The sequence below is a fragment of the Neofelis nebulosa genome, chromosome 3, assembly GCF_028018385.1.
Source record: "Neofelis nebulosa isolate mNeoNeb1 chromosome 3, mNeoNeb1.pri, whole genome shotgun sequence".
NCBI classification, from domain to species: Eukaryota; Metazoa; Chordata; class Mammalia; order Carnivora; family Felidae; genus Neofelis; species Neofelis nebulosa.
The window spans coordinates 98,073,523-98,100,975 of record NC_080784.1 but is presented as its reverse complement, the minus strand read 5'-3'; the positions used below and the strand labels follow the sequence as shown (position 1 = coordinate 98,100,975).

Here is a 27,453-nt window from a genome sequence, read left to right as displayed (position 1 = left end):
TCCAACAGTGCACAAGTATTTCTAGTGAATAGAGCTAATAGTACTCAAATATTTGTTGAATGAATGGAGAAAAAAGAAATACTACACTTTATTAGAAGAGCATAACCTTGATAGCAATACCTGGAGAGAACATGAATGAGAAATTCAAGAGAATATGAATGAGAATCAAGCATTACAAGTTATCTGGGTATAAATATTTTAAACTTTTGTCCAATCAAATTCATTGTTTTTAAAAAAAGAATAACCAGATTTTTATTTCAATAGTGCAAATTAATTGTAAATCACCTTGTGAAGTTGAGAAATTAGTCACTGCAATTCTCGTGAACAGGTTAGAGAAAGATCGTGATCACCTTAATAAATGCAAAAAAATACATTTGATAAATCAGCATGCATACTGGAGGTATTTTTTGCAACAGAGAAATAAAATATCTTCAACCTCATAAAGGGTTTCTGCAAAACCTCCTACAAAACAAACGTTCTGAATGGTGAAATGTTGAAGCTAATCTCTTGCAATCAGAATAAGACAGAGATTCTCACAGTCAAATCTATCAAATACATTGGATATCCTTCTTAGACCAGTAAGGAAAAACAACCAAAATAAGGTTAAGAGCTAGAAGGAAGAAGTAAGCATGATTATTATAAAAGAAAATACAAAGGTATGGCTAAGCCCAGCCATGTTCTTGCAAATGGCAAAGATTTCATTATTTTTCATGGTTGAATAATATTCCATCGTATATCTATACTACTTCTTTATCCATACATCTGTTGATGGGACTCTTAGGTTGCTTTCATATCTTGGCTATTATAAATGATGCTGCAGTAAACCTATATCTTTTTGAATTAGTGTTTTTCTTTCCTTTGGATAAATACCCAGAAGTAGAATTTCTACTTGTAGTAATACTACATGTACTACTACATGTAGTATTTCTGGTTTTAATTTTTGAGGAACCTCTATACTATACTGTTTTCTGGCTATTCCAGTTTACATTTTTACCAACAGTGCACTTTTCTTCACATCCTTGCTAACACTTGTTATTTCTTGTCTTTTTGTACTGGACATTCTCACCAGTGTGAGGTGATACTTCATTGTGGTTTTGCTTTCATTAACCTGATGATTAGTGATGCTGAGCATCTTTCCATGTGTCTGTTGGTCTTCTGAATGTCTTCTTTGGAAAAATGTCTACTTAGGTCTTGTGTCCATTTTTAAATAATATTGTTTGTTTTTTGGTGTTGAATTGTAGGAGTTGTTGATATAGTTTGGATATTAACCCTTTATCAGCTGTATCATTTGCAAATATTTTCTCCCATTTAGTAGGTTGCCTTTTTGTTTTGTTGATGGTTTTCTTTGCTGTATAAAAGCTCTTTAGTTTGATACAATCCCAAGTTTTTACCTATAGTGACTTCCAAGATTCTATTTTTTAATAGTATAAAACAATCATGAAGAATCTATTTTCTATGACTGCCATAACAAATTATCACAGATTTGGCAGCTTAAACTAATGTGAATTTATTATATAATTTTTTTGATAAGCAGTACAGGTGAAGTCAGCTGGTTTCTCTACTCCAGTTCTACAAGACTGAAATCCAGGTGTTCCTGCCTGAGGTCTTAGCTGTAGATTTTATGTGAGAATCACTTCCAAGTTTATTCACATTGTTTACAGAATTCAGTTCTTTGTGGCTGCATGTAGAGTTGAGGTCCTTCATTTCCCTTTTGGCTGCCTGGAGCCTTTTGACTCCTTTAGACCACCTGCATTCTAGGTTAGATTGCTCTGTCAGTCTTCAAATCAGCAACAGCTTGTGGAGCCCTGCTTTTCATCTGTCTTAGTTTTTCTTCTGCTGCATCTCTTCTGTCTGGTTGGAGAAAATTCTCTGCATAATCCAGAAAAAACTCCCTATCTTCAGGTCACTAAATAGAAATCTGAATTACACCTGCAAATCCCTTTTTGCCATTTATTTAACATAATTACATTTTATAAGGATTGGGATCTGGATGTTGTTAAGGGACCCTTCTGCCTACCATAGGGTAGATCTTTAAAAGGTAGAGTTTTTTTAAAAGGTAGAAGTTTTAACCAGACTTTTAAGAAGATTATTATAATAATTGAAAGGTGTTACGGAAGACATCAGTAGGAAGAGAAATATTGAGTTCATGTTTGAAAGATCTGGTGGGTAGTTTTCCCGAAGTCAATTCAAAAGTCAATTAAATACCATTAAGTATTTCAATGGATTTTCTTAAAGGAATTTGATAAACTGATTCTAAAATTTATATGGAAATGTAAGGGACAAGAAACTCCTCATATTCCTAAACTTGTTTTAACAAATTAAAGATAAGGACTATAGGAATGGAATAGGAATTCCTGAAACAGTTGCATGTGTATATGCACAGTTGGTAAATGACAGGTAGGGTTAAAGATCAAAGAGAAAATCTGATTTTTATGTATGTGTGTTTCTTTGTTTCTTTTTTATTTTTTTGAGAGAGAGTGCGAACAGGGGAGGGGCGGAGAGAGAGGGGTACAGAGGATCTGAAGCAGGCTCATGCTGACAGCAGAGAGCCTGATGCGGGGCTCAATCTCACAAATCGTGACAACTTGAGCTGAAGTTGGACACTTAACTGACAGAGCCACCCAGGTGCCCTGAAAACCTGATTTTCAATATGTGGTGCTTGGAAAAATTGTGTGGAGAAGAAAGTGAAATTACAGATTTTTGCCTTCTAGTGTCATTCAGATCTACTCCAGTGAAAGGCAAAAGCAAAGACCTGTTAAGGGATAATAGTAAAAGATCTTCATGATCTCAGAGTAGGGACAGGTTTCTTAAGTGAACACAAAATTCACAATCATAAAGGACAAAATAAAAACATTTACCACAAAGAATTATTTATTAAACATCAAAAAGAATGCCTATGTAGTTCATGAAATTAAGAAAAAATAGTTTCCATTCATGATGTGATAGGTATTATAATAGGGGGTGCCTGGTTGGTTCAGTTGGTAGAGTATGTGACTCTTGATCTTGAGGTCGTGAGTTCAAGCCCCACGTTGGCCATAAAGATTACTTAATGGAATTTTAAAAAAATGTACAAATCAATAAAAGATTCAGTAGAAAACTGACCATACGACATGAACAAGCATTTCACAAAAGATGAAGCCCAAATGATTGAAATAATGAAAAGGTGTTCAACATTATTAATCAGGAAGATGCAAATTAAAACGTCAATGAAATGTTCCATAAAACCCATATGAGCAAAGTTACAACATTGGACAAATTTTTGGGAGTATTTGGAACAAGAAACTCATTAATATGTAGGAATAAAAACGTAAAACCATCTCTTACTGCTTACCATCTCTACTTAAGAATATGCTTTTGAGTTGCACTGTTCAAGTATTAACCATATGTGGTTATTGAGTTTTCAAAATGTGACTAGTCCAAAAGGAGATTTTCTTTAAATATACAATATTGGCTTTTGAAGGCTTAAGAGTAAAGAATGTAAAGCATCTCAATGATTTTTATAATTATTGCATATTGAAATGATAATATGTTTGGTTAAGTAAGATACTAAAATTTCACCCTTTTAAAAATCTTTTTTTTTAAGTTTATTTATTTATTTTTTGAGAGAGGGAGGGAGAGCACGAGTACAGGCAGAGAGAGAGGCAGACAGAGAGAATCCCAAGCAGGCTCCACACCGTCAGCACAGAGCCTGACATGGGGCTTGAACTCACAGACTGTGAGATCATGACCTGAGCCGAAATCAAGAGTTGGATGCCTAACTGACTGAGCCACCCAGGCTTCCCTTAAAAATCTTTCTTTCTTTTTTTCTTTCTTTATTTTTTTTGTGAGCAGCAGGCAAAAGTTTATTAGAATATAAGATTAAAAAGGAAGAATAGTAGGAAAGCTCTCTTTACAGAGGGAATTTTTGAAAGTGAATGCCCCTAAAAATCTTTTTAACGTAGCTACTGGAAAATTTTAAATTACTTGTGGTTTCCATTTTGTTTATATTCACCAGCACTTCTCTAGAGGAGCTTAGAAGTGTTCATCAGGAATAATACATGACAGTACAGCAGAATGTTCATAATATTCACAGATTGGAAATAACCAAAATACCTATCAGCAACTAACTGGACATATTATGGTATAGTAAACAATGCATAAATTATAGAGTAGTAAAAATGAATTACAGCTATAAACATCTTTATCAATGAATCTGGAAAGCAGCTGAGTGCAAGAAGTTAAGAAAGGTTGTGTATAGAATATGATTCCATAAAGGTTAAGGGATGGCTCAGTTAGTTAAACATCTGACTCTTGGTTTCAGCTCAGGTCATGATCTCGCAGTTTGTGAGTTTGAGCCCTTCATCGGGCTCAGCACTGATGCTGCGGGGCCTGCTTGGGATTCTCTGTCTCTCCCTCTCTCTCAAAATAAATAATAAACTTAAAAAAAAAATTCTAAAAGAAAAGCCAGGAATGATTAATCATGTAAGTCAGAATTTGGGTTGTGTTAGGGAGAGGGACTAGGATACACAGGGGTTCTAATGTATTAACAGTGTTGTGTATCTAGTTGTTGCATGAATGTTTTCTGGGAAGTTGCACATGTATGTTTAATACATTCTTCTGTATGGCATGTTTCATAACAATACTTAAAACCAGGCTAATATGAATAGGGATGTGTGAGATAAAAAGAGACAAGCCAAAGTGGAATAATTCTCTTCTTAGAACTGCAGGGTTATTGCTCTTTGGGCTAAAACTCAAGGTAGGTTGAACCTGTCTTTTTTCTTTTTTCTTTCTTTCTTTTTTTTTTTTTTTTTTTTTTTTTTTTTTAACATCTAACTGCTCATTTTCTCGTTCAGTGGTCTGCTTGGGGTAGTGGTGGAAACTTGAACAGTGGTGAAGGCATTATTAATAGAAGACATACAGATAGGTCCTCCATCCCAGATGTGTCTCTTTTTAGTCATATTGCTGGCTGGCGTCTGGGCCCATGGGGCTCAGGAATTGTCCAGTCTACTATCTCTCATGATACCTCCCCCTAATTAGAAATCTTTAGTTTGAATCTGCAGAACAAGGGAGAGAAACCATTACAACCAGTTCCTTAATCATTGTACTCTCTGTCCAAGTTGCTTATGTGGAAACCTAAATATGCTCATACCTTTGTTTCCAGCATTTCAGGGAGAACCTTCAAATCAAAAGCTGCTGAATCACATCAGTCAGAGTGCTTACCTCATTTTTAGGTTCATAGCATTTGCTGTTGTGCAGTATGCCAGCTTTGTCCAGTACTTCCTGGAGTATTATGTGACATTATCACTGGTGGTCTAAGTGTCCATTTCCAGAGTTCTCCTTGGAGAGAGGACATTTCCAGTTGCTGAATAATCTGGACTGCAGAGACATTGTTGAGAGAGTTCACTGAATGTGGGTTCTCTCTTCTGCCTTGACCCAGATAATGTTCTGGAATTGTGCATACCCAGTGGCTGCTGCTCGCTCTTGATTTTGCTGACTACTTCACTGTCTTTTGCCACATTCCCCTTACGAATGCAGGAGGGCCCTTCTCTGTATTTGTTGCAGATAGTGAGAGGAACTTCACCTGTGGTGAAGTCTTTGTATATAGCTGGAAATGGTGTAAAATTTGCTAGGAGATAACACATCATCACCTAGCAGACAATCACATCATACTGACTTGGCAAGAGGAGAGTCATCTAAATTTTTCCTCACCACCAATTAAGCTGTTCCTTTTCTCACTAGGAAAGAACACCAAGTTGAGAACCTCTCTGGCAAAACTGAGGTCTATTGTTGATCAAGAATCAACTTGTGTACAAGTTTACTGAGTACAATTTTGGACCAAAACTAACTTTTGTGAAACTCAGATGGGGATCGTTCTTCTCTACCTCATAGGGTTGTAAAGACTTGAAAACTGTAAAGACTGGGCATGTTTGAGAAAGAACAAAGGCCATATAGTTATGTGGGACCAGTAATAATTAATGACTGATACCAGTGGAGGGGAGACCAGGAATTTAAAGATTGCAGAATCTACAGGCTTTACATAGAAATTAATGACATCAAAGTGTAGTCTGTGGAGTTATTCCTGGGTGCCACAGTGTTAGACATTTACATGATTAGTCCTTTTGTGTATTTTAAAACGCAAAACTCTTGATTCTTCTTCCTAATACCTTACTCTGAAAGACTTTCTCAGATCACTTTCCTCTCATGCACATGAGGCCCTAAATCAACTGTAGTCACTCTCTAGAAATATTTTGAGGGGTGCCTGGCTGTCTCAGTTGGTAGACTGTATGACTCTTGATCTTGGGGTTGTGAGTTCAAGCCCCACACTGGGGATTTAGATTTAAAATCTTAAAAAAAATAAAATCTTAATTTTTTTTTTTTTTAATGTTTTGAATTGACATCCTGCTGGAGAGACAGGTGAATCAGGATACCTGATTTCAGGTTTTGCCTCATTATTTAAATTCCAGCCATAATCCCTTGAATACATCAGTTTCTTATTTTAACATACATACTTGAAATATGGTAGCTTTATAATAAATTAACTCTTTGCCAAGGATTCAATCATTAACATATATTTGAGTGCCTGCTATGTGCCAGATGGTGCTGGGAGCTGGGAATATGGTAGTGAACATGACTGACTATTGAAAATGCAATCTCCCAATAATTTATAATGATGGTGTTGTTGGGAGTAGGGTGGGTGGATGGAGGTATTTAGACCAGAAAATCTGTGCAATAGATAACTACTATAATTGACCATTGAATTTAGTTATGAGACTCTTCATAAACAGGAAAGAAGAAACTTGCTGAGTTACCTCAGTGGAACAGTTTGGGAAAAAATCTGAATGAAGAAATGACTAGTGGAAATATGAGTATAATACATTCAATTGTATGTGAGTATTAAATATTATATAGAATAATATGAGTATTGAACTTGGGTATAAAATATTGGAGAAATAGTACCTGAAAGGTCATAAGCAATCATTGTGTGTGTGTGTGTGTGTGTGTGTGTGTGTGTGTGTTAGTATATTTTTAAAGAATGGAAAATACTGGAACATTTTACATGGTGATGGTGATGGGAATGGTTGAGTCGAAAGGGGAAGTTGAAAATATAAAGGGAATAGAAAAACTAGGCTAAGTTCTCAGTAAGAGACTGGCTAGGACTCAGAACATATGGATCAGGAGTTGTCAGCCTCAGCCCTATTGACATTTTGAATCATAATTCTTTTTTGGTGCAACATTGGATGGTTAGCATTATCCTTGGTCTCTACCCTTCAGATACTAGTAGCACCCTATCCCCACAATAAAGAAAAATGTACCTTTAGAAAAGCCCTGTGGGGTAAAATCACCTTTAGTTGAGAAGCATTTATACAGAGGTATTGGCCTTTCAAAGTGACTCTGTTCTTTATCTGGAGAGAAGCAGAACATGAGTGTGGGGGTGCTCGTAGATTTGGTGGTGGAAATATGAGGGAGTGAATTCCTTCTCAAACCTTTCTCAGTGAATTATGGGTCAAGGTTATGGGGCTGGTGAAAGTGTCGAGAGTGATGAAGATAAAAAGTCATTTTTGTAGAATGAAAGATTAGAGTTCTTAGAAAAATCAGAGATTCCTAGTGAGCAGTGGGAGACTAGAGGCTATTTCTTTTGGAGGAAGTTTTACTATAGAGGCATGAGAACAGAGACCAGGCAGAGGAAAATGGAGTACCATGGTACTGAGATTATTACAGACTTATTTCTGAAACTGTTGAATAAAAGACCATCTAGATCTTACTTGTTCTTGAGCATTTGGCTTTCCCATTAGACCATATTCTCTTGCTTTTCCTCCTACTTCTATAGCCACTTTTTTTTTTTTTTTTTTTTTTTTTTTTTTTTTTTTTTAGTTAGATTTACATGCTTATCTTCTCTTGGTTCCTTAAATGCCAGTGATTCCTAGGCTTATGACTTAAGACCCTCACTACTCTTCCTAGGCAGTCTTTCTTTCTACTCAAGGCTTCATTCATCACTGTTGTTTTAATCCCAACTCTTTTACGTCTAGATTAGATTTTGATTCTGATTTTCAGTTACAATGTATCTAGGTGTTTTCCTGGGACATTTCATCATATTTGTCCTAGAGGCCTTGAAAAATCAACATACCCAAAACTGAATTTATTAACTTCTTGATTCAAAACTCCCCTCTGTAGCTCCTTTTCCTCCCCACCAAAAATCAAAACTCTGTGTTGCTCTATGATTCCTATCCTGGTAATTGGCTCAATGATCCCTGAACATTGGCATGGGTATAGCCCTCTTGCCTCACATTAGTCTGTAAGCCTCATTTATAGTCTCATTTTTCATGAATTCTTTCGTATCTCTTTTCATTCTGTCACCCTTATTGCTCCTCTGTCTGTACACTGAAATACTTGTTTCCCAAAGATACTCTTCCTATCTCTAAGCTTTCCCATATGTTTCTCCAAAGTCTTGATATACTCCTGCCCATCATCTTTGCTAGACAAACTCCTATTCATATTTCAAATTTGGACATCAGCTTCTTTGAGCATCCTTTCCTGGTCTCCACTTCCTGCCTTTTCCCACAACACCTTATATAAACTACTATTACAGCAGAATACAAGTGAATAATGTTGATTCAAGTGTTCTGTTTATGATTATATATATGGCTAGGTTCCCAGATGATCCCTCTGTGGAAAATAACTAAAAATCCTAGATAAAATTATTGAAAAAAATTTACAAAAAGATAAGGTATACTCACTAATTCCACAGATAGACCGAATGTGAGAACCTAGAGAAAGAAGCTCAGTTGAAGAACAGGCATTTCCTCAGAGGGCATGTACTAAGTAAAGTGAACTCCGTTTTGAAATGCACAGCCTTATGAACATGGAACAGGAGATAAACCCAAGTGAGGAAGTAAAATACGAGACGAGGCTATACCTTCAGTGTGATTATGAACTAGAAATGAACACATCCACTCAAATGAGGCATAAAGAGAAGAAACTATAACAAAACTTGCATTCTGAATCTTGGTTCTGAATGGAGGTGGGTGGAAAGTGCTCTGAGAACTAACCATGTGATGGTAGTCATTTATGTATATGCAGTTCAAATTCCTAATATATTTTAATAGTCTGAAAAAAAGTTAAAACTAACAATATAAAGCCATTCTAGACTGTAATAATCATAGGTACCTGACATAAGCAAACCCATATCCTTTTTGGGGGAAGTTATTTCACAGGATGGCAGACTCTTCTGTATAGGGCTGGATAGTAAATATTTTTGACTTTACCAAATATTTTGGCCCATTGGTTGTAGTTTCCTCCCCTGAATGACTTCATTCCAAGCCTCAAAATAGTTCACAAAGTATTTTTTAATGTTTTATTATTATTATTATTATTATTATTATTATTATTTGAGAGAGAGAGAGAGAGAGAGAGAGTGAGTGAGGTAGGGGCAGAGAAAGAGAGAGACACAGAATCTGAAGCAGGTTCCAGGCTCTGAGCTGTCAGCACAGAGCCTGATGTGGGGCTTGAACCCACGAACCACAAGATCATGACCTGAGCCAAAGTTAGATGCTTAACTGACTGAGCCACCTAGGAGTCCTACCACAAAATATTTTCTGAAGAAATTAAGTAGCTCAGAGAAAAAAATTATGAAACACGTAAGGAAATAAGATACCAAATGCATTATTACAGCTGAAATAACAGCAGAAAGAAACCCACAGATACTTTGGATGTTGGAGTTCCCCACTCACAGAATATCAGTCACAGAATATAATAAATGTTTTACATGGTTTAATTAATAATGATGAGGTAAAAAATATGGGAAGGGGAAAATCAAAATGCAGATTTGAAAAAAGGAACAATTCCTATAAGTGAACATTCATTTAAAATTAAGAATTCATGGTTGGATTTAATAGAGGTGAGACAAAGGTGATGAGACATTGAAGATTAGTAAATTGGAAGAGAGGTCAGTAGAAACTACCTGGAATAAAACACAGAGTGAAAGGGAAAGTATGAAAGACAGCCAGGAAATGGAGTTAGAAGATCCAGTGTACGGATACAACTATAGTTCCAGAAAGAGGAGGGAGAAAGCGGAGCTGGGGCAATAAATGAAGATATAGGGCTAAGATTTTTCTAGAACTCATGGAATGTAAGTTTGATATTTGAGTTTATTTCAGAAATAGGCTAATTTAACATTAGGAAATCAATTTGCCACATTTAGAGGTTAGAAGAGAAAAGTATAAACAATAAATATAGCAATAGCATTTGATAAGCTTATATATATTTATGATTTAGAAAAAAGAATTTGCAAAATAGATGTATCTGTAACCTAAATAAAAATATCTTTTATTTAGGAACCTGCATTTAACATTATACATAATGGTAAGAATTTTAAAACATTCACTTAAAGAATGGGATGAAGTTAATAACTATTTGGAAAATTCTAGAAATTTAAAAATATTATAATTATTAGTCTATAGCAAGATTCCTAGATATAAAATCAATATGTAAAAATATTTTTGCCTTTCTTTGAGCAACCAGAAAAATGAAAGTTTTAAACAGGCTACTGTTTATAATAGCATCAAAATGTAGTAAGTAGGACTCAGTTATAACAAAAGATGTGCAAGATTTTTGTGCACAGCATTATAAACTTTATTAAAAAGATACTAAGGGATTTAAATAGAGATGCTATCTTCATAGATTGTAAGAATTAACATTGTAAAGATGATCCTCAACATCTTGATTTATATATTCATTACAGTTCCCAGTGTCCTCCCCCATTCTTTCTTTTGTTCCCTTATTATTAGGAGGAGCTGATTCCAAAATTTATATGCAAGTGCAAAACGTTAAAAGTAGCAAAGACACTTTTAAAAGAGAAAGTGCAAAGTTGGCTTGCTCTACCAGATTTTAAGACTTTTTGATAAAGCTACAATAATTACAATAATGAGGTGCTCATAATGCATATATAGATAATTTGAGAGAATGAAGAACGAGGAATAGTTTAATTATATTCAGACATAGGATGTATGACACAGGTGGCTATATTGCAAAGGGGAAAGAATGCACTACTTAATTATGCTGAGTCAGTAAGATACTTTGTGACGGAAAAAAAAGGAACCCTGCCCCCAACTACATTTACATTAATTCTAAGTGGATTAGAAACCTAAATGTGAAAGGCAAAACAATAAACCTTTTCTAAGAAAATATCTCAAATCACTTGGGAGGGTTTTTTCCATAAATATACAAACATAGAGGGTTTTTTTTTAATGTTTTATTTATTCATTTTGAGAGAGAGAGAGTACAAGCCCTCTCTGAGAGGGGCAGAGAGAGGAAGAGAGAGAATCCCAAGCAGGCTCCACGCTCTCAGTGTAGAGCCTGACATGGGGCTCGAATTCACAAACCATGAGATCACAAACATAAAGTTATTGATGCATTTTATATCATTGAACATAAGTATATTCATAAATAATTGATTAATTTTAATATATGTTTGCATTTACTTGTGAAATTTTTTCCTTTCATAATTCTGTTACTCTTGATTATGGCCTTTTCTTTCCAATTGAAGTATTTAATGTTTCTTATAAGGCTTGGTTGGTGGTAATGAACTCCTTTAACTTTTATTTGGGAAACTTGTTCTTTTGAGAACTTCTGGGAAGTTTGGGAAACTTCTTCTATTCTGAATCATAACCTTTCTGGGTAGAGTATTCTTGGTTGCAAATTTTTTTCCTTTCGGACTTTGAGTATATCACACTACTCCCTACTGGCCTACAACATTTCTGCTGAAAAATCAGCTAATAGCCTTACAGTGTTCCCATTGTATATAACTGTTCTTTTCTCTTGCTAATTTTAAGATTCTCTCCTTATCACTACCTTTGTGCCATTTTACTTATTATGTGTCTCGGTCTAAACTTCTGTGGGTTAATTTTGTTGAGTGGTCTGTTTCCTGGATCTGGGTGTCTCTTTCTTTTTTCGCATTAGGCAAGTTTTCAGCTCTTACTTCATTAAATAAGTTTTCTTCCCCCTTTTCTTTTTCTGGGATTCCTATAATGAAAATGTTATGCTTGATGATGTCATTGAGTTCCCTTAATCTCTTCTCATTTTTTATAAGTTTTCCTTTTTTACTTTTAAACTTGGTTGCTTTTTATTACCCTGCCTTCCAGATTGATGATTTGTTCTTCTAATCTGCTACTGACTCCCTTAGTGTATTTTTTATTTCAGTATACGCAGTATGGAGGTTAAAGCAGTAAAATCAATTATATTTACAAAAATCAGCCAAGGGATTCATGAAGTAAAAGGATATGAAGGATGAAATCATATACATAAAATGTAAGGGGGGGAGTAAAGATTTAGTGCTTTTAAAATGGGTTCAAACTTAAGTGACCATTAGTTTAATATAGTCTGCAATATGCATAAGGTATTATATATGAACCTAACATAACCACAAATCAAAAACCTATAATAGATACAAAAAATGAAGAGGAATCCAAGCAAAGCACTAAAGAAAGCTATCAAACCACAAAGGAAGAGAGCAAAAGAAGTACACAGAAAAACTATAAGAACAGCCATAAAACAAGTAACAAAATGACAATAAGTACATACCTATCAATTATTACCTTAAATGTAAATGGACTAAATGCTCCAGTCAAAAGACAAGGGATGACTAAATGGATTTTAAGAAGGAGACTCACTTCAGACCTAAAGACACATGCAGAGTGAAAGTGAAGGGAAAAACATTTTTCATGCAAATTAAAGCAAAAAGAAAGCTGGGGTAGCTATATATATATATATATATATATATATATATATATATATATATATATATATATGACAAAATAGACTTCAAAACAGAGACTGTAATGAAAGACAAAAAAGGACGCTGGGAACGACACAACAAGATGATATAGCAATTGTAAACATTTATAATGCACCAAACATGGAAGCACCTAAACACATAAAGCAACTATTACTAGAAATAGAGGAGGAAATTGGCAGTAACACAATAATAGTAGGGGACGTTAACCCCATTTACATCAATGGATAGATCTTGCAGACAGAAAATCAAGGAATCGGTGGCTTTGAAGGGCATGTTAGACCAAATGGACCTAATAGATATGTTTGTAACATTCCATTCATAAAACAACAGGATGCACATTCTTAAGTGCACATGAAATAGATCACATGTTAGGCCAACAAAACAAGTCTCAATAAGATTTAAAAATTTGAAACCATCTTTTCTGACTATAACAGTGTGAAACTGGAGATCAACCCAAGAAGAAGTTTGGAAAGAACACAAATACATGGAAGCTAATAGCATACTACTAAACAATGAATGGGTCAACCAAGAAATCAAAAAAGAAATGAAAAAAATAGGCAAAGGACAATGAAAACACAATGGTTCAAAAACTTTGGAATGCAGTAAAAGCTGTTCTAAGAGGGGGGATTATAGCAATACAGGCCTACCTCAAGAAGTAAGAAAAATTTCAAACAACCTGACTTTACACTGAAGGGAGCTTGAAAAAGAACAAAGCCCAAAACCAGTAGAAGGAAGGAAATAAAGAATATAGCAGAAATAAATAGCAAAAAAGTAGAATAGATTAGTGAAACCAGGAGTGGTTCTTTGAAAAGATAAACAAAATTGATAAACTTTTAGCTAGAGTCATCAAGAAAAAAAGGGGACCCAAGTAAGTCAGAAATGAAAGAGAAATCAACACCACAGAAATGCAAGGTTGTAAGAGAATATTATGAAAAATTACATACAAATTAGACAACCTAGAGGAAATCAACAAATTTCAAGAAACCTATAACCTTTCAAAACTGAATCAGGAATAAAGAGAAAATTTGAACAGATCAGATACCAGCAATGAAATTGAATCAGTAATCCAAAAACTCCTGAGAAACAAAAGTCCAGGACCAGATGGCTTCACAGGTGAACTCCACCAAATGTTTAAACTATTCCAGAATATTCCAAAAAGTAGAAGAGGAAGGAAAGCTTCCAAATTCATTCTATAAAGCCAACATTACCCAGAGACTAAAACCAGGTAAAGATACCACAATAAAACTACAGGATAATATCTCTGATGAACATAGATGTAAAAATCCTCAATAAAACATTAGCCAACTGGGGCACCTGGGTGGCTCAGTCAGTTAAACATCCGACTTTGGCTCAGGTCGCGTTTCATGGGTTCAAGGCCCATGTTGGGCCCTAGCCTGACAGCTCAGAGAGCCTGTAGCCTGCTTTGGATTCTGTGTCTCCCTCTGTCTCTGCCCCTCCCTTCTTCTCTCTCTCAATTTTTCTCTCTCTCTCTCAAAAATAAACATTAAAACTTTTTTTTAAATATTAGCAAACCAAATCCAGCAATATATTTTAAAGAATTATTTACCATGATCAAGTGGCATTTATTCCAGGAATGCCAGGGTGGTTCAGTATTCACAGTCCACATGATGCATCTTATTAACAAGAGAAAGGATAAAAACCTTTTGATCATCTGAATAGATGCAGAAAAAGCATTTGACAAAGTATAGCATCCATTCATGATAAAAACTCAACAAAATATGTTTAGAGGGAAAAATACTTCAACATAATAAAGTCCGTATATGAAAAACCCACAGCTAACATCATCCTCAATGGTGAAAAACAGAGCTTTTCCTTTAAGATCAGGAACAAGACAAGGATGTTTTCTCACCACTTCTATTCAGCATGGTACTGGGAGTCCTAGCCAGAGCAATCAGATGAGAAAAAGAAAAGGCTTCCAGATTGGTAAGGAAGAAGTAAAATTTTCATTATTGGCAGATGACATGATACTATATGTAGAAAAACCCTAAAGAATCCAACAAACTGGGGCGCCTGGGTGGCTCAGTCAGTTAAGCGTCCGACTTTGGCTCAGGTCATGCTCTCGCAGTCCGTGAGTTCAAGCCCTGTGTCAGGCTCTGTGCTGACAGCTCAGAGCCTGGAGCCTGTTTCAGATTCTGTGTCTCCCTCTCTCTGACCCTCCCCCGTTCATGCTCTGTCTCTCTCTGTCTCAAAAATAAATAAAGGTTAAAAAAAAAAAAAAAGAATCCACCAAACTAACTACAAAAATAACTGATGAAAACTGATGAATGAATTGAGTAAAGTCACAGGATACAAAATTAATAAAAATCTGTTGAATTCCATTACACTAATAATGAAGTAGCAGAAGGAGGAATTAAGAAAATAATCCCACTTACAATTGCACTAAAAAGAATAAATATCTAAGAATAAACTTAGCCTAGGAGATTAAAGACCTGTACTCTTAAAACTATTAAACGTTGGTGAAAGAAATTGAAGATGACATAACAGATGAAAAGGTATACTGTACTCATGGATTGGAAGAAACAATATGGTTAAAATGTCTATACTACACAAAGCAATCTAGAAATTTAAATCTTTATAAAAACACCAACAACATTTTCCACAGAACTAGAGCAAATAATCTTAAAATTTGTATGGAACCACAAAAGACCCCAAGTTGCCAAAGCATCGTAAGAGTAGGGGCATCTGGGTAGCTGAGTTAATTAAGTCTCTGACTCAATCACACCTCAAGTCTTGATCTCAGGGTCATGAATTCAAGCCCCAAGCCTACCTGAAAAAACAAACAAACACAGAAAACAAACAAACAAAAAACAAATATAGAGGTATCACAATCTCAAATTTTAAGATATACAACAAAATAATCAAAACAGTATTGTACTGGCAGAAAAACAGACGCCTAGATTAATGGAAAGGAACAGAGATCCCAGAAATAAACCCATACATATATGGTCAATCTACAATGAAGGAGGCAAGAATATATATATTTATATATTCTCACCTATATATATGTATACATGTATTCATATACGTACACCTACACACACACACACACACACACACACACACACACACACACACATATACCATATAAAATGGAGAAAATACCATCTTTTCAACTAATGGTGCTGGGAAAACTCGACCACTTTTTTACATCATAATACAAAAATAAACTCAAAATAGATTAAAGACCTAAATGTGAGACCTGAAACCATAAAACTCCTCTAAAATATAGGCGGTAAGTTCTCTGATATCAGCCATCTTTTTTCTAGATACGTCTTCTTAAGCAAGGGAAACAAAAGCAAAATTAAGCTATTGGAACTACACCAAAATAAGCTTTTGCACAGTGAAGGGAACCATCAACAAAACAAGACAGCCTCCTGAATGGGAGAAAATATTTGCAAATGCTATATCTGATAAGGTGTTAATATTTAAAGTATATCAAGAATTTACAGTAAACACCAAAAAGCAAATAAGCCAAAAATGGGCAGAGGACTTCATTAGATATATAGATGGCCAACATCACTAACCATTAGGGAAATGTAAATTTAAAAGCCATAATGAGATATCATCTTATACCTGTCATAATGACTAAAATAAAAAACACAAGAAATAAATGTTGGTGAGGATGTGGAAAAAGAAGGAACCCTGTGCACTGTTGCTGGGGGTGCATGCAAGTGCAGCCACTGTGGAAGACAGTATGGAGGTTCCTCAAAAAACTCAAAGTAGACTTCCATATGATCCAGTAATTCCCCTATTGGATATTTACACAAAGAAAATGACACTAATTCAAAAAGATATATACACCCATATGTTTATTGCAGCATCATTTACTATAGCAATGATGTGAAAGCAACCTAAGTGTGCACTGATAGATGAATGGGTAAAGAAGTGTTATATATGTATATACATTGGAATATTACTCAGCCATAAAAAAAAGAATTAGTTCTTCCATTTGCAACAACATGGATGGACCCAGAGGGTATAATGGTAAGTGTGATAAGTCAGTCAGAGAAAGATATACCATAACATCTCACTCATGTAAAATTTAAGAAACTTAAATAAATAAAAAAGAAACTAAAAAACAGACTCTTAAATACAGAGAAAAAAGTGGTTGTCAGAGGGGAAGTAGGTGAGGAGATGGGTAAAATAGATAAAGGAGGTTACGTGTATACTTATCATTATGAACAGTGAGTAATGTATAGAACTGTTGAATCATATTGTACACCTGAAACTAACATTGTAAATTCTACTTTAATAAAAAAATTGTTTTTAAAAAACAACCAAAAAAGTATTCTTTATTAAAGAATACCTAATGGAAGATAGGGTATTAAAAGATAATTTCCAAATTGAGAGAATATATTTTAGAATATATCAGACCTAAAATGCCTGTCCAGAGTGTGTCAGAATTCTTAAGACTCAATAGGCAAAGACAGAAAGCCCCGTTTAAAAATGGCCAAAGACTTGGATGTGGTTTTTGGAAAAGCGGAAATCCAAATGGCTAATAGACAAATGAAAAACTTATTTCATTTTATTTAATAAAACCTAATTATTATTAATTAGGAAGATGTAAGTTAAAACACAATAAAGTGTTTTCATATTAACAATATTGTTTTATGTTCTCAGTGTTACTCTTCCTTTATCATTGATTTTTATTACCTATTATTTCTCCCTTAAACCACCCATCAGATACATATATGGTTTTAAGTACAGTCCCACATCATAATATGCAAATGTAAATTTATCATGCATATAATAATGTTAGGATCATATTTATAAAATATTCAAACGTTTTGCTGAAGCACTTGAGCAAGTTTATGAAAATTCTAACTTGGTGGCTCTTTCTGTTCGTGGTCATCTTTCTTCTTACAGGTTCATTTTTAAAATAATTCAAATGGTGTTTATGGTTCTCAGCTTTATTTTTAAAACATAAAATCCCTTAATTGTAAAATTAGGTCCTTAAAGATTTGGTGTAACTATACTTGTTTGGACATTACTTTCCAGTGGTCAGGACATTGCTAAAGTGTATATATCCCGTTTCCTTATGTGATTTAGCATTTTAGAGTTTAATTACATTAGTACCTATGTTCACTGAGTAGAATGGCAGTTGCATTGCTGGCACATTACAGTTACTGTTATTGCTGCACAAGTATAAAACAAATTTCTAGAAGTTAAACGTTAGTGATGGTACTTTACTGAAATTGAAGATTGTTTGGGCAGGTGGGATGGGACTTGACTATGAAGTGTCTTGAAAGCTATGTAGGAATTTAGAATAAGGAGCAGTTGCAATTCTTACAAAGTGGTGTGATCAAAAGATGATTTAATAAGGTTTAATCTAACAGAGGCAATAACATAGGTCAGAGTAGGTCAGAAATTGAGTTTAAAACTCATTTCTAATAATCAAGGGTGAAATGAAATGCTGAGCCAAAGGGACTTTTTCTTTTCAACACACATTCATTAACAACTGATTATGTTCTAGCCTTTATGAGAATGAAAAAAAATGCCAAATTGGGCAGAGATTTAAAAAAAAATTTTTTTTTGGGGCGCCTGGGTGGCGCAGTCGGTTAAGCGTCCGACTTCAGCCAGGTCACGATCTCGCGGTCCGTGAGTTCGAGCCCCGCGTCAGGCTCTGGGCTGACAGCTCAGAGCCTGGAGCCTGTTTCCGATTCTGTGTCTCCCTCTCTCTCTGCCCCTCCCCCGTTCATGCTCTGTCTCTCTCTCTGTCCCAAAAATAAATAAAAAACATTAAAAAAAAAAAAAAATTTATAAAAAAAAAAAAAAAATTTTTTTTTAATGTTTATTTTTGACAGAGACAGAGCATGAGCAGGGGAGGGGCAGAGAGAGAGAGGGAAACACAGAATCCCAAGCAGGCTCCAGGCTCTGAGCTGTCAGCACAGAGCCCAAAGCAGGGCTCAAACTCACAGACCGGGAGACCATGACCTGAGCTGAAGTCGGATGCTCAACCGACTGAGCCACCCAGGTGCCTCAAGGGCAGAGATATTAAAGAAACGATTCATAGTACTGGTGTGATAGAAATAGAAACACTTAACAAATAAAAACTGGGAGGAAACAATATTGAGATCAGATTTGGAAATGTGTTGATGTCATGTTTTGTACTTATGTAAAATGTCTTTTATCCTCTCTCTAAATACTAGCGATGATAAGAAAGCCTCAGATGTAGATTTTAGTATTTAGTATAGAAGGGAGAACTAAAACTGGGAAAATGATTGAACTTTTAAGGCACAGAAAAACAGAAGAGGAAAACAAAAGAGAAAAGAATGTCCACTAGTAGTTATTAGGAGAAAAAAATAGATGTAGTTATGTATAGTTTTACTTGAAGAAGCCGAGAAAGTAAATGGTTTCTGGGATCATGATCTACAAAGGGACATATTCTGTCTCAACTTTAATTTTTCTTTACGTTGGTTTCTTACTTTTTCTAAGGTCATATTCATCCTTAAAAACTTTACTTAAATGTTCACCCCCTTCCAGCATGGAGATTGCAACTCATATTGATATAAATAAGAGGTGAGAAAGTTGAAGCACCAAATGTTCTTTCTAGAAACTTGGCTGAGGAGAACCCTTCCCTTCCTGTTTCAACTCCCTCTCTCATTCTCACCAGTATGAATTATAGATAAATGTATACTTCTGAAATGTAAATGTCTGAAAGACATTTTATTAAAGTGTATTATTTTTTATAAATATTATAGACATGTTTCTGTATCAGTAATATATATAAATATGTATTTTGTTCCCTCTAAGTCTTTTGTTTTGGAGTGTTTCAAACCTTTGGAAAAGTTGCAAGAATAATACAGTGAACACAAGTATACCCTTCACCTAGATTCAACAGTTGTTATTAACATCTTATCACAATCACTTTGTGTATCTATATAAACATTTATAGATGTATATATTTGCATTTTCTGAACCATTTGAGAGTTGTAGACATTATGCTACTTTACCATTAAATATATTATCCCGTATTTCCTAAAAACAAGTGCATTCTCCTATATAACCATAATTATCAAACACAGGAAGTTTAGCATTGATAGAATGTTATTATCTAATATATAGGGCGTATTTAGATTTCCTCAACTGTCTTAATGTCCTTTATAACTTCTTTTTACTTTATTTTTTTTGATAACCAGCTCTAACCAATGATTATACATTGCTTTTAGAATTTTATATTTTAATGTTCTTTCATTTAGACAAGTTCCTCAGCCTTTTTTTTTTTTTTCATGACACTGACATTTTTGCAGCATCTAGGTTAGTAATTTTGTAAAATGTCCTTCAGTTTAGGTTTGCCTGGTATTTCCATATGATTAGTTTCAGTTTAATTTTTTGGCAGAAATATTACATAGGTGATATTATACATTCTTCACTACATTACCTCAGGAAACATAATGATGTCAGTTCTAGAATTGGTCATTTGGTTTTCAAGATGTGTACCATTGTAAAGGTACCTTTTTCTGTTTGTAATTTTTAAGTGATCTCTGGAGTGACAGTTTGAAACTATGTTCCCCAGCAGTCTTCACTCAATGTTTTAGCCTCCATTGATGACTTTTGCGTGAATTAATTATTACTCTGGTGATTATGTGATGGTAATTTTTCTCCATTCCCTTTATGTTAATTATTTAGCATTCATCTGTAAAAAAAGAACTTTCTTCTCCACTCCATTTTACTTACTTACTTATATATTTATAGTGTCAGTGTGGATTCTGGAATGGATGCCTTTTCATTCCTGTCATTATTCATTTTGTTGTTCAAAATGTCTCCAATCTGGTCAGATTAGACCTCTCTCAAGATGACTCGTGTACCACTGATATATCCCCATCTCTTTAGCACTTTTCATACTTTATGACACAAGATGCTTTGCCCCTCTCTTTTTTCTTAGATGTCTGTTTTTTTCACTACCTTAACCAGGTCTTCCTGGTTCTATCCTTGATCTCTTAATGACTTTGTTATCTTGTATTATCTTGTATGCAAGTGAGAGAATCTGGTCCCAGGTCTTTATCATTAATTGTATGCTAATGACTTTCCAGTGTCTTTGTGGGGATCTAGCAGTATATAACTAGTCTATTGGATTTTCCAGCTGTCTGTCTTCTTCCACAGGCATCTCATTTATATATATTCTGTCTCCATTTTTAAAAAAAGGGACTTATCCCAAATTTGTTTCCTATATTTCCTGATTTTGGTTGGATGCCTCAGGACTCTTTATTAACTTCTAACTCCTAACATGCAGTTTGTCACTACATCCTATCTGTCCTTTCCTATTAATTCCTACTGTCTTACATTGGTTCTAGCCTGCATCATCTCTCCATGTGGTTTGTATACTTGGTTCTTGGCTCTAGTTTATTCTCTTTCTAGTTTTCCTCTTGTCAGAGTAGTCTTCCTCCTTCCTTTCTCCTTTCTTCCTTTACTTCCTAGCAAGTAAGGGAATTTACTATAAATCCAAGAAGCAGTGCTTGCTTACAGGCAAGTCTTTATATGAAACTTCAAACACTGACTTTGCATTTCTGTACTCCTATCTTTGGTGTACTTTTCCTCTATGTTAGCCTCATTTTCAGTCAGGCTTTCTCCGTGAGGTTGCAATGATGGTACAGACAGTTTCAGGCTTACTTAATTTTCAAAGTAAATGATCCCAAGGAAAAGAATGTATCCCTCAATTTTCTAAACTATACATTTGACCATTTCTGTATTTCTTCTTAATGCTATTCAGTGCTTCTCCCCTGCCCAAGATAAAATTCAAATTCCTTGGCAAATAATATTTAATGGTTTGGTTCCTACATACCTGTCAGTCTTCATTGTGACACTGCTTTCTGATTTCAAATTTATACTCCATTAATACCAAGTTGCATGTGTTCCTTCTGCCTAAAATATCTTTTCATATGGTTTGCTTGCCAAACTCTCTTTCATCCTTTAGCTTGCAAAACCTAATTCAAATATTACTCCCTTGGAAAAAATCTTTGATAGCTTTTATTGTTATTGACTCCAGAAAAATGACTTTTCTACCTTTGTGCCTCATATGTGCCTATCTTTAACTCTTACACTGAAATGTAATAAATTTGTTTATAAATATTTCTTATCCCCTTTTTGAGCAAGGCAAGGTGTAAACTTGTAAAAAAAAAAACAAAAATTTAGTTGCATATTGGGTAGTTCATGAGTCTTCCTGCTGAGAACTAGGAAAGTTGGTTTTTTTTTTTTTTAAATCTTTGTGAAGGCACAGTAGAACTAACAGTGTAGAAAAGAATTGTGTGGTCAAAGTCTGGAAGAAGGAAATCTAAAGAAGACTGCCATCAGGGTCTGCATTTCTCTAGAGTCATCTGTCAGTTCCAGAAGAAGCAACTGAGAAGCTGAAAAGAGATTAAACATACACACACACAACTCGTGGGACTAGGGTGACAAAAATTGGAATTCAGAAACCAGAGGGGGACCTCCAGCAAACCTTTTAGGCTTTGGGAACTCTAAAGGGCTACTTTTCAGAAATTAGGGTGAACTGGAAAAGATCTGCTATCAGTAGGATCAGCTTCTAATAATTTTAATCTTTTATTGAGCCAATATTCTGATGTGTCTAGCCATTTGACTGAAGCAAACAAATCCTTTCTGGAGGAAAATAGCATTCTAGACCTCAGATTTTTAATAATGTCTGCCTCTCAAAAAAATCAGGCATATAAGAAGACAAGATGATGTGATAGAAAAAAAAAAAACCAACAAAAAATAGACCCATAAAGATTCAGATAACTATCAGACAGGTCTTAAGTTAGCTATTGTTAATATTATTTAAAAAACCCCAAAGATGGAGAATTTAAGCAGAGAACTAGAAACTTTAAAAAAAGAACCAAGTAGAGGGGTGCCTGGGTGGCTCGGTTTAGCATCCGACTTTCTGCTCAGGTCATGATCTCACAGTTGGTGAGTTCCAGCCGCACATCATGCTCTGCTGACAGCTCAGAGCCTGGAGCCTGCTTTGGATTCTGTGTCTCACTGTCTCTCTGTCCCTCCCCCACTGTCCCTACCTCAAATATTTAAAAAAAAAGAGAGAAAAAAAGAAAAAAAGAACCAAATAGACATTCCAGTAATGAAAAATATAGTAACTGAGTGCAGTGAATTGGCTTAACAGTAGAGGTAAACTCAGAATTACTAAAGTAGAAGATAGGTCAAAAGACTCCAGAGTGAAGTCTCGAACAAAAAGATGGAAAATACAGAAAAGAGTATAAAAGACATAGGAGATACAGTCAAAAGGTCTAACATATACTCTGTTGGCTTCTCAGAGGAGAGAAGAGAAAGCAGAAATAATAATTGAAGAGATTATGGTTGACATTTTATCAAAACTAATGAGAGATAATTTAAGAAGTCCTAAGAACTCCACAAAGAATATAAATTCAAGGAAAACCACATGAAGGCCATCATTGTAAAACTGCTGAAAACAAAAGCCAGAGAAAAAAGATTACTTAAAAAGCTACAGATTTTAAAAAATAAGACTTAGAACTACTCAGCAGAAGTAATGGAATCCAGGAGATAATGGGATGATATAATCACAATACTAAAAGGGAACTAATGTTCAGGAATAAAGGTAAATAATTGAATTGTACACTTAAAATAAGTACATTTTGTGGTATATGAACTATATCTCAGTGAATCTGTTTAAAAATGAAGGTAGCATGGGGCACCTAGGTGGCTCAGTTGGTAAAGCGTCTGACTTCGGTTCAGGTCATGATCTCATGGTTCATGAGTTCAAGCCCCACGTTAGGCTCTGGGCTGACAGCTCAGAGCCTGGAGCCTGCTTGGGATTCTGTGTCTTCCTCTCTCTCTGCCCCTACCCTGCTCATGCTCTGTCTCTCCCAAAAATTAAAAAAAAATTTAAAAAAAACATTAAAAGAATGAAAAAAAAATGAAGGTAACATAATTTCAGACACATCAAAACCAAGAGAGTTTATTTTCAGATCTGCTTTAAAGAAAATATTAAATGGAGTTTTTTAGGCATAGGAGATATAGTCAAAAGATTTTGAAAATGATTCTAGAAAGAAGCTTGAAGATACACAAAAGAATGAAGAGCAATAATACGTTTGTGGATTTAAATAGATATTGACACTAAACAAAGCTGGTGTAAGTCTAAGTGGATTTTTAGGGCAAAAAGATATATTAGGGGCACCTGGGTGGCTCAGTTGGTTGGGTGACTGGCTCTTGATTTCTGCCCAGGTCATGATCTTACCGTTTGTGGGGTCACTATTGGCATGAAGCCTGCTTGAGATTCTCTCTCCCTCTCTCTTTCTTTCTCTCTCTCTTTTTTAATGTTTATTTTAGAGAGAGAGAGGGAGACAGAGTGTGAGTGGGGATGGGGAAAAGAGAGAGGGAGACACAGAATCCAAAGCAGGCTCCAGGCTCTGAGCTGTTAGCATAGAGCCTGATGCGGGGCTCAAACCCACGAACTGTGAGATCATGCCCTGAGCTGAAATCGGATGCTTAACCTACTGAGCCACCCAGGCACCCCATCTCCCTCTCGCTTTCTGCCCCTCCCCAGTTCATGCTCTCTTTCTCTCTCAAAACAAATAAACCTTAAAAAAATAATTCAATATAAAAAGGGTCATAACTATGAATAGTTTAGTTGTCCCAGAAAATACAATAGTTCTAAGTTTGTATGCACCTAATAACATAGCATCAAAATACATAAGACAAAAATTGACGGGTACAAAAAGATAAATTTATAATCACAGTGGGAGATTTTGAAACACCTTTCTTATCAAGAAAGGTGCAAGATGTAGCAAGATAAAAAAATATCAGGTTGTAGAAAAGGCAAACAGTGCAGTTAAGAAACTGCTTAATTGACATAAGTGAAATACTGCAGCAACATCTGTAGAATACACGTTTTTTTCAAGTGCACATGGACCTTGTACCATACACAAAGAATCAATTCTAGATATATTACAATTCTAAATATGAAAGGCAAAATAATAAAATTTCTAGAAGATAAGATACTACATGGTATTTCAGTAGGGAAAGATTTCTGTGTATGTGCTTTGCTATTTGTTTTTATTCCCTCATGCTTCCCAAACTTTTTAACAATAGGATATGTTAATTTCATATTCAGATGAAAAATTATAAAGGTAAGATATACAGCATCTTTAAAAAGGGGAAAGATTTCTTAAACAGGAAATTACAAAAGGAAATAACTTACAAAATATACTACATTAAAAAGAACTTTTTTTCACCAGAAGACACCATAAAAAAGTGAAAAGGCAAGTTCCTCTTTCCACAGAGTGAAAGAAAACATTTACAACATTTTATAAAGAGCTCTTAAAGATCAATAAATGAAAGAAATATATAGAAAAATGAGTAATAGAATTGACTAGCCACCTCACAAAAGAGGCTATCCAAATAAAATATATTAAGGGTTTTTAGCATTATAGTAATTAGATAGATGCAAATTAAGACCACAGTGAGATTACACATAGATTTAGCAGAGTGGCTACATATTTAAAGTTTTTGAATTTTTGTTATGAGATACAGATTTATAGGAAGTTGGAAAAATAGTACAGAGAGGTCTAGTGTACTGGACCAGTTCTCTCCAAAATTTATATTTTACGTAATTGAAGAACAACGTTAAAACCAGGAAATTGACATTTCTTACAAATGTGTGTGTATAGTGTTATGTCATTTTATCACGTGTAGACTCATGTGGGTACTATCACATTCATGACAACTATTTTATCACCACACAGATCTCCCTTGTGCTATTAGACTCGTGTTCATGTGCCTCCACTCCACTATTCCTAACCCCTAGTAACCACTAATCTGTTCTTCATCTCTATAATTTTGTCATTTTGAGAATTGTCTATAATAGAATCATAGAGCATGTGATTTTTGAGATTGATTTAAAAAAAAAAATTTTTTTTAAGTTTATTTATTTTTGAAGGGGAGAGAGAGCATGAGCCGGGGAAGAGCAGAGAGAGAGAGAGATACACAGAATCCAAAGCAGGCTCCAGGCTCTGAGCTGTCAGCAGAGCCCGATGCGGGGCTCAAACTCACCGCAAGATCGTGACCTGAGCAGAAGTCAGATGCTTAACTGACTCACCCACTCAGGTGCCCCTGAGATTGATATTTTCTAATCATAATGCCCTTGGGGTCCATCCAAGTTGTTGTGTATACCCATAATTCGGTCCTTTTTTAGAATGGCTACATATTTTTAAACTGACAATATCAAGTGTTTGATGAGGCTATAGAGCAATAGGAGGGTCAATATACTGCTAGTGTAATGTAAATAGGTACAACCACTGTGAAAAAGTATTTGGCATTTTCTACTAAAGTTGAAGCATACCACCTTATTCAACAATTCCAGCCATAGTAAACATTCAATAAAACATGTGTCTATGTCACCAAAAGAAGTGTTTTGTAAAAACATATTTTTAGTAACATTATTTGTAATGGCTATAATCTGTAAAGGAACTGAATGCTCATCAACAGTAAAATTGATTTTTCTTAAATTTTATTTATTTTGAGAGGGAGAAAGTGTGAGTTGGGGAGGGGCAGAGAGAGAGGAAGAGAGAGAATCCCAAACAGTCTCTATACTATCAGTGTGGAACCCCATGGGGGGATTGAACCCATGAACCATGAGATCATGACCCGAGCTGAAGTTGGACGCTTAACCAACTGAGCCACCCAGGTGCCCCAGTAGAATGGATTTTTTTAAATTATGGTGTGATTGTATGATAGAATACCACAGAGCAGGGATAGGCAAATTTTTTGTGTGAAGAGCTATACAGAAAATATTTTAGTCTTTATGGGTCATATGTTGTGCCAACTACCACTTAACTTTGCAATTGTAGCAATGAAGCAGACATGCAATATATAAGCAAATGGGTGTGGTTGTGTTCCAAAGAAACTTAACAAAAATAGATTTGGCCTTTGGGGGCTGTAGTTTGTTGACCTCTGCTGTAGAGTTATAAACTATAAATGAATCTCATAAACATAATTTTATGTAAAAAAGAAACCGTACATTATAATTCCATTTTTATAAAGTTCAAAAGCAGGCAAAATGAATCGATAGTACTGAAATCAGCATATTGCTTGTCTTTAGGGAGAGGAAGAGGGTAGTTATAGGAAGGGGTATGAAGGTTACTTCTAGGATGCTAGTAATATCTTTACCTGAATGGTGGTTACACAGGTCTGTTCACTCTTGATTACTCATTTAGATGTATACTTATGATTTATGCACTTCTCTAGTGTGTGTATGTTTAAATGTATGTGTGATGCTTTAATGAATTAGTTTAAAAAATTAAAAACAGAAACATACTGCTTGTGTTCCCATCAGGATAGAACTATATTATTCATCTCTGGCATATGATAATCATAACAGTAAATGTTTTCTTTTAAGTAGTAAGCTCTGTAGCAAGATGGGGACAGTGAGGAATAATGACTGAATTAGCTTGAAGAGCTTATTGAAGACTTTTGGGAAAGCAGTATTGGTATAAGGGCAAAAGCTGAGGCAATCCTTTAAGGCATTTTCATGAAAACAAGATCCTAGTTTAAAAGACTAGCAGGATCTAATGAGTGGTGTGAACTGACAACTATTCATGTTTGAAGGCAAAAGGGAAAGATTGGTTAGCTATTAAGAGCAAGGTACTATGACTATTTTGTAATGATGATATTTAGTTTGGTCCATCTGACAGTTTTATGTT

General features: G+C 35.0%; 1 protein-coding gene across 15 annotated transcripts in view; it reads left to right on the top strand.

The window, feature by feature from the left end:
* LARP1B (La ribonucleoprotein 1B) overlaps window positions 1-27,453 on the top strand; it is a 137,158-nt gene that overhangs the window by 64,733 nt on the left and 44,972 nt on the right. Inside the window, exon 12 of one of the 15 annotated variants that reach the window (XM_058721413.1) lies at window positions 6,765-6,866. The exons of the other annotated variants lie outside the window; for them this stretch is intronic. Within the exon in view, the coding sequence (XP_058577396.1) occupies window positions 6,765-6,818 (54 nt within the window). The 3' untranslated portion in view covers window positions 6,819-6,866. The remainder of the gene's footprint in view (window positions 1-6,764; window positions 6,867-27,453) is intronic. 15 annotated transcript variants of the gene reach the window in all.